A 14526-nucleotide genomic window follows, 5' to 3' on the forward strand; every position below is an offset into this window, starting at 1 on the left:
AATGAAAGTGGAGTAAACAATTTGCTCCTGAGTACTACACTGTGGCAAAAAAGTTACTATAAGAAGAATTTTAAATCCTAACCTATAAGATCATTTATATGAATAATTCTAAAAACTTTGGTCTAATATATTGTTTATGTCCCAAACTGAGTAAAATATTAGGTTTGAACAAGAAAACTGATAAAAACTAAGTGAAAAACATTCTTCACTTCATTTAGAACAGCAAATGTGCACTTATAATACAGGTGCAATACTGACTATTAGATCTCAAGAATGCATAGAAGATGTAAATTAAAAACAACTTAGGGCTTCCCTGGTGGCGCAGTGGTTGAGAGTCCGCCTGCTGATGCAGGGGACAAGGGTTCGTGCCCCGGTACGGGAAGATCCCACATGCCGTGGAGCAGCTGGGCCCGTGAGCCATGGCCGCTGAGCCTGCGCGTCCGGAGCCTGTGCTCCACAGCGGGAGAGGCCACAATGGTGAGAGGCCCATGTACCGCAAACAAAACAAAACAAAAAAACAACTAAAATGATATGGAAGGTGAATTTGCTTATGTAATTCCAACTTATTAAAATTAATAAAAATACCTAGGATTATGAAAGAGAATTTTTAGGGAGACAAATAATTATGGTCCTCATTTTTCCATAAATAGAAAATATGATCTTTAAATTCTACATTAATACATAGAGGACTATGAAGTTTGGACTAGAAGTCCAGGAAGATGGCTATGTCCTCTTGCTATGACTAATGAGGCATTTTCAAAGCATGGGCAGAGGGGACCATGCAATATCAGAGCTGCAATTCATGTATTTTTGTGTCCCAGAGACACACTAAAGAAGGAAAGATTTCATGTAATCACTTTATGAGGAAAAAGAACAAAAATCAACTGTTATGGGATAAAGACACTGTACCACAGTGAAAGAATTAGTCTGTAGTCATAACCAAAGATTAAAAAGGTAAGGTATTTATCCAGAGCAGTTTGCCAATTTCATAACCCCAAAGGTACTCTAGAGGAAAATCAGTATTATAACACTGCTCTTTGATTCTACTTTCTCTTAGAGAAAAACAATTAGACTGAAAAATAATGATTTTAAAAGAATCTACCATTCACAGAAAGAAGAGAGCAACCTGCTGGTCCAACTGAGACCGATACCGTTGAACTAGGAGAAAATCCCGAGCCTGATATGGTTAGAATTGTGCTTTCTTCATAGGACCCTGAAAAGGATAAATTTAAATAACAATATTAAAATGACAAAACATAGAATCTGTTGTTATGAAATCAGGTATTTCTCGAGAAAAGTGAGCCTATCTTCTAAAAGATATAAACAATAAGCCTATAAGCAAGCAGGGAAAAAAGACATTTATTTAGCAATGGTACTTTTTTTCCATTGAATTACTGCACAGTGCTTTGTGTTTTGAATCTGTGTGTTTATAGGGATTAGTGGAAAGAATTATCTGACTAAGTATAGAATGTTGTAAGGAAAGGAAAAATCATTCTTATGACAAAGAAATTAAACAGACATTTCCATATGGTAACTTAGACTAGGACAGAACCGCCATCACAAACTCCTGAGAAAAGAATAAACTGTACAATAAGTGTAGTAGACACTTTCCATTTGAAATAGGATATGATTACTTTATCTGGGATGATACCCATCCTAAAGTGCCTGGGCTATTCCAGGTTTATACTTGCTGGCCCAGCATCCTATACTGAATGTTCTCCATTCACTCTTAAAGGTATCCAGATTTGATCGATAAATGACACGGTCACCCGACTCATATAACATCACACACAACACAGATTATAAATGGATTTAAATAGCTAAGAATGAAAAACAAAACTTCAAAATTTTAGAAGAAACATAACCGAATACCTTAATGACGTTAATGTAGAGATGGATTTCTTAAATAAGATACAAAAAGCCATGGTTATCCATAAAGGAAAAGATATATAAATTAAAATAAATCAGTGATTTAAATGTATCCATGAACAAGATACTAAAAAAAAATCATAAGTGAAATACTGGGAGAATATGTGTGCAAAGGATCAGCAAACATAACATACAATATACAGTGCAAGTTGATAGAAAAATGACAACCTGATAAGCGGATAAAAGATGTTAACAAGCAATTTGCAGAAGAAGAAATAATCTAAATGTCCAAGAAACATACAAGAAGATATTCCTGTGCATTACTAATCAGTGAATAGACAACATTAAAGCAATGATGAGATAACTTCTTACACTCATCAGATCGACCAAAATTAGAAACTCATCATATGAAGTGTTGGCAAAGATGTGGGGAATATGGTGCTCTCATACCCACTGGAGGTACAGCCACTTTGGGGAGCAATTTGGTCACCTAATGAACTGAATACACATATACCCATTAATCCACATGTAGGTATAAACCCTAAAGAAGCTCTACCATGTATGTTATAGTAGATTTGTACAAGAAAGCTCAATAGAGTCATGTGTAAAAACAAAAAACTTGTAAATGATGTAAATGTCCATCAACAGAAGAACAAATAAATTGGTGTATCCATGAAGTATTTTAGTGATGAATTAGATATACATAAAACCATATAAATATTTCTCAAAATGAATGCTGAATGACAAAAGGTGCAAATGATATTTGCAATGTAATAGCTCATTGGTAAACTTAAAAAACTGGCAAAATTACCATATGTGTGTTATACACAAAAGGTATTTAAAATGGCATGGGGCCTCCCTGGTGGCACAGTGGTTGAGAGTCTGCCTGCCGATGCAGGGCACACGGGTTCATGCCCCGGTCCGGGAAGATCCCACATGCCATGGAGCGGCTGGGCCTGTGAGCCATGGGCGCTGAGCCTGCGCGTCCGGAGCCTGTGCTCCGCAACAGGAGAGGCCACAACAGCGAGAGGCCCGCGTACCGCAAAAAAAAAAAAAAAAAAAAAAAAAAAAAAAAAAAAAAAAAAAAAAATCAAACAAATAAAATGGCATGGAAGAATACACACAAAATTAATTACTGTGATTGCCTCTGGGGAAGTTCGTAGGGGACTAACACTGAGCATGGTGCTTAGAGAGAACTATAATTATAAAAAGTCTGAAGAATATATTCTTTCAACACTAAGTTGTGCTATTTTAAAGATTTCAATGGGTTTTTTCTTTTCGTTTGATTTATAATTAGCAGGTGAATTTTCATACTAGTCAACAAGACTAAATATATGATTATAGTATCTGAGCTTACCTTTCTGACTGAAAAAAAGCCACCCCTTACAATCCTTGGTCATGCTGTTTATTTCAATCCTTGGGAGTTCAGACATAATATAATCTGGTTTTTTTTTTAAAGCAATCACATACTAGGAAGGTATTTTACAATGTGTCCCCCTAGACTGAGTTCTTGTCAATAATTTTTCTATCTCTTATTCTCAAATCTAGGACCTAATTATTTTCTTTTACTAAACAGCAGCTCTCTTGTTACTGGCATTTTAGTACTATATCTCCTAGAAGTTGGTGAAACTGGAGAAGCAGAATACTAGTGAGTCCAACTTCAACAGTGATATTTTTTGCAAAGATAATTAATGATCTTTCCATAGCTTTCTGATCTGATAGATTTTTTTCACTATGTAGAACTGTCTGCTTGCCTTAGTTAGAATATAAAAAAATCATTATCAGAGTTTACATTTTTGCTAATTGTCTTCCACCCCATACTCTAAGTTTGAAAGCAAGAGATTACCTTGGGAAGGACTTATGGCCCAGACTTGAGGAGTAGTTGTGGGATCCCATGTAAACCCACAGTCACCTGAACATTTAGCTGGGATTTCATTAACATAGACTTCAACCTTCAAATAAAGAAACACAGAGGTAACAAGGGTAGCATGCTTAAATAGACTATGCATAGGATTTAGAAAAAGTAATGGAAATTTGCTTGTTTGCTGGTTTGTTGGTTTCCAAAAATTAGTCTATTCTATTTATACTTTTTCTGTTTTGACACTTCATTGATTCATTCAGCGAATGTGTCCATTATACATCAGGCACAGTTGTAAACGTATCAAGCACATTTAACAAAACAGATGACATCCCTGCTGTTACTGAACGTATAGTCTAGTGGAAGTAGGACAGAGAGCCTTACATAAGCCTATAAACTTACCAAAAAAAGAAAATGCACATTATGCCCTGGGGGTGATAAGTGCTATGAAGAAAAATAAAGGTTGCTCTTGGGAAAGTCACCTAAACTCCATACAATTTAATTTCCTCATCAGTAAGTGGTAACATTAATAATTATTTTACAGAGTTACTATAAAGATTAAATGAAAGAATATATTTTCAAATACTAACAGTAGAGCTTAAAATCTTTTATCATAAGGAAGATAATTTTCCCCAAAGTCACAAAATAATATCACTGAGTTGATCATCTGTTAACAAATAGTCACATGAAAAATAAAGATGTCATCTCTTCTGTTTTACCAGGTCTTCAATGTATTACAAAATAGTTATACATTTAAAATTACATCAGGAGGAAACTTTCAAAAATACCTGTGGCTGTTTGCTGGGTGTACGAAGCAGGTCTCCCAGTATGCGCTGTCTGAATAAGCCACCTTCCTTTATCCTTGTAACCATCACGTTAGCCTTTTCTCCAAAAATGTTGGAATCATTGATCTATTTTTAGACGAGATTATTTTACTAGAAAGGTTATAATAAATATGATCACAGTAGTTTTTCTTTTTAAGTTTAAGCATGGTTAAAAGTGAAAAGCCAAAGGATGAAAAAAATTCAAAGCCATTTAATCACACTTTTGAAAAAGAAGCCTCTTCAAAAATGATCATAATCTACCCAAGAAAAAAACTCATAACATCATTGCAGTATCATATATTGCGTCAATTACAACTTGAATTAAATGACTAAAATTAACTTGAATATTTAGGATAAAACATGTCTAAGGAACATGAATTTACTTATTTTGATTTTTTCAAAATATTCTATGCTTTCTGAATATGACCACTTTGATAAATGATTCTTAAATAATTGAAAAATGTAGTCCTCTTTCCACCCGAGAGTCAACTTTTCCCCTTTAGCATTTTTGGCCTCTACCAAAACTACTCTTGGTTTTTCATCCACTCATGGAGTTATATTTTCTGTCAATGGTAAAAATGAAACCAAATCAGATCAATATGTATAATTTGGTCATTCCAAAATCGTGCTGCCAATATGGCAGCCTTCAGATGCATACAGGGTCTAGCAAAGAGACAGGAGTCTCCATGCTGGGCCTGTGGGAGCCAAAGTGACCAGGAGCAGAAATGATGAATAAAGCAGAGGAGACTGGTCAGGAAAGAGTGAAGGGAGTAGGTGTGCAGGCACCAGCAGAGGACCAAGAGGAGATCAGTCACTAGAGCTGTCTCAGTTGCAGAATTTTCTTATTCTAGTTTCTGGCCATATGTTTCCTTAAAATAACCCACATATCTTTATGACATCCATACAATCTATGTATGGTACGTTATAGTCTATGATTATTGTTTATATACCTTTTTTTGAATCTCCTGTCCCCCAGCACCTCTGTTTTATCCAAAATGGTTTTATAAGTAGAGTTCTGTATTTATTTCCACCGTTTGTATCATTTTAACAACCATTTTTCTATTGATGGGAATTTCGGTTTCTAGGTTTTTTTACTATTACAAATAATGCTGCAGTGACTAACTTTTTGCCTATTTCATTTCATATTTGTATCATCATTTCAGTAGAAGAGAGTAACACAGCTGAGACTGCCGAGTCATAAGGTATCTATATTCAGATACAATTAAATTATCCTTCCAAAAGCTCGTACTAATTTACTGTCTCACCAAGAGTGCACGAGGATGAGAGTGCATCTCACACTCTCACCATCACTACAAAGCATCGTATTTTTGATGTTTGATATCTGAGCCCCCAGTCTCTTCTAGACCCTTCTCTGTCACATATTCTGAGCCTGACTTCCCTCCCTGCCCCCAACCACACTCTAAGCAAAAGTAATTAGATGAGCTCTTAAGGTGTGGCTCTGTTATGAACTTGAAAAGGTCATCTTTGAAACCAGAAAAGAATCCAAGGTCCTAGAACACAGCTCTAGTGCACAGTGGTAGAATTAAAGGACAGCGACGCTGGTTATGCTTGGCTCCTCTTACGTATACCCAGATTTAGTTCTGAGACTGCCCCTGCCTGTGCCCCTCCTGCCCCTGTCAAAGGTCTTCTAACCGGCATATTCTCCCATAGGGGATCAGGAATAAAGCACTAACAGCTATTCTCCATGAAAGAGAATGCCTGGTCAACTTAATTTACAACAATCTTCTGTTTCCTTTTATTACTGTTTAGGCTATAGCTTGCAGTTTTAAAATACACACAGTCTCCATTTCTTTTTGGAATGAGGCAGGGTGCAAATAAGCAACGAACATATAGAAGAAAACAGAAACCAGGTGAAGTAAGGGAACCTGCAGCAGTTTCTGCTTTCCACATGTGCTTCTCCACTTGACGTGCCATGAGTATCCAGCACAGCTTCCCTCTCGTGTAACTGAGACTTGTCCCACTTCTTCTAGACTCTGGAGAGCAAACTGCAAATCTGCAGCTGACGCAGCAGCGGGAATACCTGTACTCGCAGAAGGACGGCAAACAGCGGGAGTCAAAAATTCACAAACCTATGGCCACCCTTAACATATATGAGATGTGTTTTATCACTTGTAAACCAACTGTCCTCCTCCAAATACAGAAAAAATGAAATCTGCATATTACTTAGGCAACACATTTATATATTTCTGAGAAACAAAAATTACATGAGTAACGTACTGCAGACATTGAGCCTTGGCTCAAATATTAAAAAAAAAAAAATCAGTTAACTTTATAGATAACCAGTAAGCTATGGATGTAAAAGAGAAACAAACTTTTGGGAATTTAACCTGGTATATCTGGTGAGGTGATGAAGAAAATGTGAAAATGTGATTTTTCTGAACAATTTAGTTTTACATTACTGACATAATCTCAGCTCTATAAATTACATAGAGAAATAATATTAAAAAGAAATACACCAAAATGTTTATGATGGTTGTCTAGATCAGTACAGTCCAACTGATACATAGACCAAAGTTATGAACTTTTTCCATATACCTTTGAGAATATGTCCGTAAGCGTGAATGTCAAAGCTGCCACTTAGCGGTGGAGATGCTGCTTGAACTCTTTGAATATGAATCTTTGACTCCCCCGGCCAATTATTTCCTCTGTAAACAGACTCATTCTCTGTCTCGTTTGTGATCGTCTAGTTTCCAAAATAAATATTGATAAAATGATTAAACATAACAATGGCTACCAGATTTCTATTTCACCGGCATACAATCCTGTGACATGACATAAATGAGCCTCAGGTATTCAGGACTCCTCAGAACGTTAAGGAGAGTCACATAAATCAACACAGGCTATACCTATATAGCTGCGATAATGAGGCCCAAGTCAACTCAGTCATCTGTGCAGCAATCAGCTGGAACCACAGTAATACCTCATTAATTCAGAGTGCACCTACCATCGCTCAAGGAGCAAATATTTATTGAGCAGGCATTCTGTTCAAGGTACAATGCTAATCACAATGGGAAGGCAAAGAAACATGAGATACGGTCTTGGCTATCAAAAAATTAAACACCTTTTTGGAGAAATAACATATGGAAGCTTGAAAACCTAACTAACAATAAAAGGAAGTATACGATCAATACAGTGACTGATCCAGACTCAGGAAATACCTGTCTAATGTTGAGTGTCAGTCAACTGACAGAAGAAACATGTGCAATAAAAATTCATAGATTGTAACTCTAAGAGTGAAGATGATATTCTCCTGCTTCTGATCTCTGCTAATTTTGTGGAATTTAAAATTATAAGCTCTGGGGGACTTCCCTGGTGGTCCAGCAGTTAAGACTCTGTGCTCTCAATGCAGGGGGCCTGGGTTCGATCCCTAGTCAGGAGACTAGATACCACATGCCCAATGAAAGATCCTGCACACGGCAACGAAGATCCCATGTGCAGCAACTAAACCGGGTGCAGCAAATAAGTAAATATTTTTTAAAAATAAATAAAATAAAATAAAATTATAAGCTCTATTGCCCACATAAAGGAGTGAACGTAAGTGCCAAAAGACATATGCAAGAATGTTCAGAGCAGCTTTATTTATAATAACCCCAAACTGGAAATAGTGCAAAAGCCCATCAATAGAAAGGATAAATGGTTGTATATTAATACCAAGGAATATTGTATAGCAATGAAAAAGAATGAACTATAGCTAGCTATACGCAACAGCATGAATCTCACATTATCAAATAAAAGAAGATGCAAAAGAGTACACACTGTATTATTCATTGATATGAAGAGTAAAAACAGGGACTTCCCTGGTGGTCCAGTGGTAAAGAATCTGCCTTCCAGTGCAGGGGACGCGGGTTCCATCCCAGTCGGGGAACTAGGATCTCACATGACACGGGGCAACTAAGCCCACACGCCACAACTATTGAGCTTGTGTGCTTCAAAGAGAAAGCCCACGAGCCACCAACTACAGAGCTCACGTGCCCTAGAGCCCTCGTGCCACAACTAGAGAGAAATACGCGTGCCACAACTAGAGAGAAATCCGCACACTGAAACCAGAGAGAAGCCTGAGTGCCACAATGAAGAGACCTTGTGCTGTAACAAAAGATCCTGCTTGCCTCAACAAAGATCTGGCGTGCTGCAATTAAGACCCAATGCAGCCAAAAAAATAAGGGAAATAAATAAATAAATGAATATTTTACTATTTAATATTTTTTAATATTTATTTTTTTAAAAAGAGTAAAACCAAGCAAAACTAATTAATGGTAGTAGAAGTCAAAATAGTGGTTATCTAAGGGTGTAGGGTAAGTAATCCCATGACAAAGAAAAGGCATAAAGAAAGCTTTGGGGGGGTCTAATGATTTTCTTTACCTTGATCTGGGTAGTGATTACATGAGTGCATTTACTTTGTAAAAATTCATGGACTTCAGCAAGATTGCAAGATACCAGATCAATACACAAAAACCAATCACATTTTTATGTATAAATAACAAGCATGCGGAAACTGAAATTAATACAAGACCCATTACAATGGCTTCAAAGAAAATGAAATACTTACATACAAATCTAACAAAATGTACTGAATCTGACCTGAAATTGCAAAATGCAAGATGTGATCAAAGAAGACCAAAATACGTTGGACAAAAAAAAAGCAAAGAAGACCTAAATAAATGGAGAGACATACTGTGTACATAGATTGGAAGACTCAACATGGTAAAGGTGTCAATTCTCTCTATAGGTTTACATGCAATCTATAGGTTTAAATGCAATTCTTATCAAATTGCCAGCAAGATTTTTGTAGACATAAACAAGCCTATTTCAAAATTTATATGGAAAGACACAGGACCTAGAATAGCTAAAACAATTTTTCACAAGAAGAGTAAAGTGAGAGGAATCACTCTTCCCAATGTTAAGGCTCACTACATAGCTACAGTGATCAGAAGGGTGTGGTATCAGTGGAAGGATGGACATATAGAGCAATGGGACAGAATAGAGAATCCAGAAATATATCCACACAAATATGCCCAACTGACTTTTGATAAAGGTACAAAGGTAATTCAACAGAGGAAGGATAGCTGTTTCAATAAATGGTGCCAGAGCAACTGGAGGGACAGGCAAACAAATGAACCTGGACCTAAAACTTCACATCTCATACAAAAGTTAACTCAGAATGGATCATGGCCTTAAATGTAAAACTATAAAACTTTCAGGACAAAAACAGAAAAATATTCAGGATTTAGGGATAAGAGTAGAGTTCTTTGACTTGAAACCAAAAGCACCATTCATAAAAGGAAAAACTTGATAAACTGGATCTCATTAAGAGTGTTGTTCTATGAAAGACCTTATGAAGATGATGAAAAGGCAAGGTACAGACTGGGAGAAAATATATGCAAACCACATACCTGACAAAGGACTTATATCTAGGATATATAAAGACCTTTAAAAACTCAATAATAGGAAAATAGTCCAGTTAGAAAATGGGCAAAAGGCAGGAACAGATATCACAGAAGAGGATATATGGGTGTTCAACATTATTAGCCATTAGGAAATGCAAATTAACACCAAAATCAGCTAACAGTATATACCCCATCAGAATGGCTAGAATAAAAAATAGTGATAATGCCAAATGCTGGTGAATTTGTGCAGACACTGGGTCACTCATACATTGCTGGTGGGAATGTAAAATGGTGCAGCCACTTTGGTAAAGAGTACGATAGTTTCTTACAAAACTGTACATGTGCTTACCATATGAACCCATAATTACACTGATGGGCAATTAACCCAGAAAATGAAAACTTACATCACATGGAAACCTACAGATAAATGTTCATGGCAGCTTTATTCATAACACCCAAAACCTGGGAACAACTCAGATGTCCTTCAAGGGGTAAGTGGTTAATAGACTATGGTGCATCCATCCCATTAAATGTTACTCAGTAACAAAAATGAACAAACTATTGATACATACAACAACTTGGAGGGGTCTCAAGGGAATTATGCTGAGTGAAAAAAGCCAATCTCAAAAGGCTAAATACTAGTATGATTATATAAAGTCTGATTCCTTTTCCACAACATTGTTAAATGCCAAAATTATAGAGACATTAGTGGTTGCCAGACATAGGACTGTGCTGAAGGGAGGGAGGTGGGTGTGGCTACATAAAAGGGTATCATGAGGGATCCTTGTGATGGAACTGTTCTGTGGTGGTCAGCTGAATCTACACATGCAATAAAGATTGTACAGAACTACACATACACAGGCACACACAAATGAAAGCATGTAGAACTGGTAACTGAGTAAGTTTGGTAAATTGCATCAATGTCAATTTTCTGGCTGTGCTATTTATGCTATAGTTATAAATGTTACCATTGGGGGATAATGGGTGAAGGGTATGGAAATATTTATGTATTATTTCTTACAACTGCACATAAATCTACAATTATCTCAAAGTTACAGTTTTTAAAACAATTCATTAATCTGGACATTTAACATATGTGCACATACGTTATTACATTTTGTTATTACATTTTGTTAGAGAGCTAAGAGACTGAAAAACATTTACAAGACATTTATCTTGAATATACTAAGACTAAAACATTGGGCCTGGATAGGGTAAAAGCAATTTTCGTGGAACACTTATAGTTTTTCAGTCTTTTTAATCATAAAACTGTTAACACAAAGTTCTCTGTGAGACTCAAATTATAATATTTAATTATTATTTAACCTTTAATCTTGAACTTATTATACTTGGTTTTGGTTTGTTGTAGGAAATTATATTAACTAATTGTATATTTTTGTAAAAAATTAAATGTAAGAATACTCCTCATAATTGTAACATTTAATACAGATCTTATACCCAAACAGTACAAAATACTGTCCAGAGCCTTTTGGAATTATGGAAAACCATCTCTTTCCCCTTGTATCAATTTTGATACAAATAAAAAATAAATGGTGTTTATAACAGAAACAATTTTAAAACATATGTGGAATCTCAAATTTTCTTTCAATAATCTCTGTTCAAAGATCTTTATTGGGAGAGCCCACAAATTTTTCTTTTACCTCAACAGAGAAAACTACTTAAATCTGACTAGCTGATTCTTAAGGCTATTTCCTCCTGCTTTTTTCCCCATCAATATATTTCGTTAAAAAATTTTTAATGTTTAAAGTGAATTTTCATGCTCAAGTTCAACAAGCCTCTAAATCTTCATTTCATCCTTAGAATAACTGTCTTGTTCTATTAAAAGATGTCTAATCCGTGTGTCAGTTCTTCATTAAAAAAAATGTTTTAAGTTTACTAGGTCAAGGCTAATGTTTCATAAGTTGAAAATAGCTACTCATAAAATTCTAAGCTTACCTGCCCAAAGCTCACAGCCATCATGGGTATATTATAACTGCAATTACATGATGTCATGGTGACAGAATATTGGTTGGTCATACTTGATCCATTAATTTTGGTCTGATTCACCTGAAAGTGCTTTAAAAATATTCCTTTATTTGCTAATGCTGGAAGTCTTCTCTTTGGCATTTCTAAAGAACATAAATAAACAAAGTAAATGGAAGATAAAATTGCATAGCTTGTGCTGCTAAAAAGAAAAGCATCAAATAATATCCATGTGTCATGGAATAAGCTGTTTAAAATCAAATTTTAGAAAGAAGACCTTAAGGAAAGTAGTTTGTGAAGCTTGGCAAACCTTCACTTCTAGAATATAAAGCTTTAAAGTCTTTAGATATATGAGCCTCACTGGGTAAAACAAAATACTGAAAAGCCACCAAGCTCTGGGTTCTATGCAGCCTTCTGTGGGCCAGTTAGTTTTGCTCTGTTGTAGGTCCCTGAACGTGGTGCTCACTAGGATGTGTGTTCCATGAGGTTAGGACCAGGACTGCCTGGTCCTCTGTTCTTTCTTTGGTACTAGACACATTGCCTGCCACATGGTAGGTGCTAAATGACTGTTGCTTAAGGAACTACAACCTTTATCTCAGCACAGATCAGCTGTCTTATGTGCTCCATCAATCACAATGTAGGTCTGGTGATAGTGGATTCAAAAAGAGCGACTCAGAGTACAGTAACATTTAGTTTTTAGCCAGTTGAATCATGACCTTGCACTTGAAAACTGTTCCAGAGGAAAGGATTCCAAAACTCCTCTGAAATATGGTAATAGTCACTTATTAAGGTGACTGTTTGGAGTTAGGCTGATTTTTAAAAAGACTGCAGTTTAATTTTTATTATTTTATTAGCATATCTCACATATATGAGTCTATTAACATAACTAGAAAAAACACTAAAACTCTGAGAAATAAAGTTTTCATTTACAGTTTTACTAATTATCACAATAAAGTCCATGGAAAGTTTCAGCTCATTCTTACTAGACAGACGTCAATGTCAACAGTTGCCTTTCAGGAACAGATCTCTATCTTGGTAGTTGATTTCTCAAAAATCAAACAAGGCAAAATTAGAATGTTTGCCACAGTTTACCTGTAAACAGAATCCAGGACTATAAAACTAATTCCTGCTTTAATGACAAAGTTTACATTAAGGATGCATTTATCTTTAGAATAATCACCTGGTCCTATTCACTAAAAAAATATATGATTTAAACCATAGTATTATTGAGATGAAAGAATAACAATATTTAGAGATTAATGTTTCTATCTAACCTACAGAATATAAATAACGTCCACAATAAGATTTTAGTACAAAGTAGGTTTAGAAGGTTTAGGTTTTAGATATGAAAAGATACAATATACCATCCAATGCTGCAATTGTAGATGTCTGTCCAATGTATACAATATCCACATAGAAAGACTGTGATTCTGATGCTTTCTGCAAACTAATCCTCTGAAGAGAAAAACTGGTCCCAGTGTATTTGGTTTGTATGAGATCCAGAAGGTCTATACAGGTGTAGGTCCAGCTGAAATATGGTTGTTTAATTAGGTGTATAGATCAGTTATAATGTTCAATGTAAACAAATACATTATAAAAAGCATTAAAATCTTGAACAGTAAAAGTTTTTCTTTTTCCACAAGAAGACCATAAGCAAGCTTTATTAGCACAAAAAAACAGCCACAAGGGACAGCAAGCAGAAACTTTACATTGGCAGTGAAAGATTTAATGTTGTATCCAAAAGATAGGTTTTCTTTTATTTGTAACCTTGGCAGTAGACATAGGCATGTAAAATAACATTCTGCAGTGACAGGTAAGTAAACTAAGGAGCATGCACCCTGGTGGAAAGCATACAGAAACAAGACACAAGAATGAAGCAAACCATTTTAGTGGTGCCAGGGACAGAGCAGCAATTTCAATCCAATACTAAGAAGCAAAACTGGAGCTTGATAATACTTCTGAAAGAGCTCAGTGGAGTTGCATTGTCCCCTATAACTAAGGGACAAAAGGTGCTAAGTTATTTATAGATTCAAATGGTTGCAGAGTGCCTTCTAAACGTATAATTTAGATTCAGAGCTTCCATTAAATATTAACTGCATTGGAATCTCATAAATTACATAAGCAATTTTGTTACAGGAGTTTGCGGTAAAGAGATAAATACTGCCATTCAAATAACTAAATACAGTTCAACAATAATCTTTGCATCAGCTACCACTGTACTGATTAACTGACTAGTTTGGGAACCTTCTATTCTCATTTTGAAACTTCATGGTTTACAAACTCATCATGGGATCCACCTCTAGTGCATCAAAGCTTAGACTGACATCATTTTAGAAAATTATATGCATAACTACATTAAGTTAAAGTGCTCCTTAAATTAAAAAAAGTATTTTGGGCCTCTAAGTAGACTTCTACTACTAATTATATGATTCCCAAGTTCTAAAAACAACTTAGAAAAAATGGTACACTGAGCAGGGCCCTTTATATAAGAGAAATGAAGACTACAAATGATATCAAAACTTAAACAGCACATGGTGCTTTTGTGGCTAGATAATTCCATTTTCCAAAGGAAAACCAGATTTTACTT

General features: G+C 35.6%; 1 protein-coding gene across 1 annotated transcript in view; it reads right to left on the reverse strand.

Moving 5' to 3' along the window:
• Nucleotides 1–14526, reverse strand: part of PKHD1L1 (PKHD1 like 1) — a 153887-nt gene that overhangs the window by 91787 nt on the left and 47574 nt on the right. Inside the window, exons 22-28 of the mRNA XM_029222874.1 lie at nucleotides 13304–13467; nucleotides 11913–12085; nucleotides 7108–7255; nucleotides 6438–6592; nucleotides 4516–4638; nucleotides 3716–3821; nucleotides 1103–1213 (exon numbers count right to left, since the gene is read on the reverse strand). Coding sequence (XP_029078707.1) covers nucleotides 1103–1213; nucleotides 3716–3821; nucleotides 4516–4638; nucleotides 6438–6592; nucleotides 7108–7255; nucleotides 11913–12085; nucleotides 13304–13467 — 980 coding nt within the window. The remainder of the gene's footprint in view (nucleotides 1–1102; nucleotides 1214–3715; nucleotides 3822–4515; nucleotides 4639–6437; nucleotides 6593–7107; nucleotides 7256–11912; nucleotides 12086–13303; nucleotides 13468–14526) is intronic.

Source organism: Monodon monoceros, unplaced genomic scaffold (assembly GCF_005190385.1).
Source record: "Monodon monoceros isolate NGI ecotype Baffin Bay Population unplaced genomic scaffold, NGI_Narwhal_1 Super_Scaffold_14, whole genome shotgun sequence".
Taxonomy (NCBI): Eukaryota; Metazoa; Chordata; class Mammalia; order Artiodactyla; family Monodontidae; genus Monodon; species Monodon monoceros.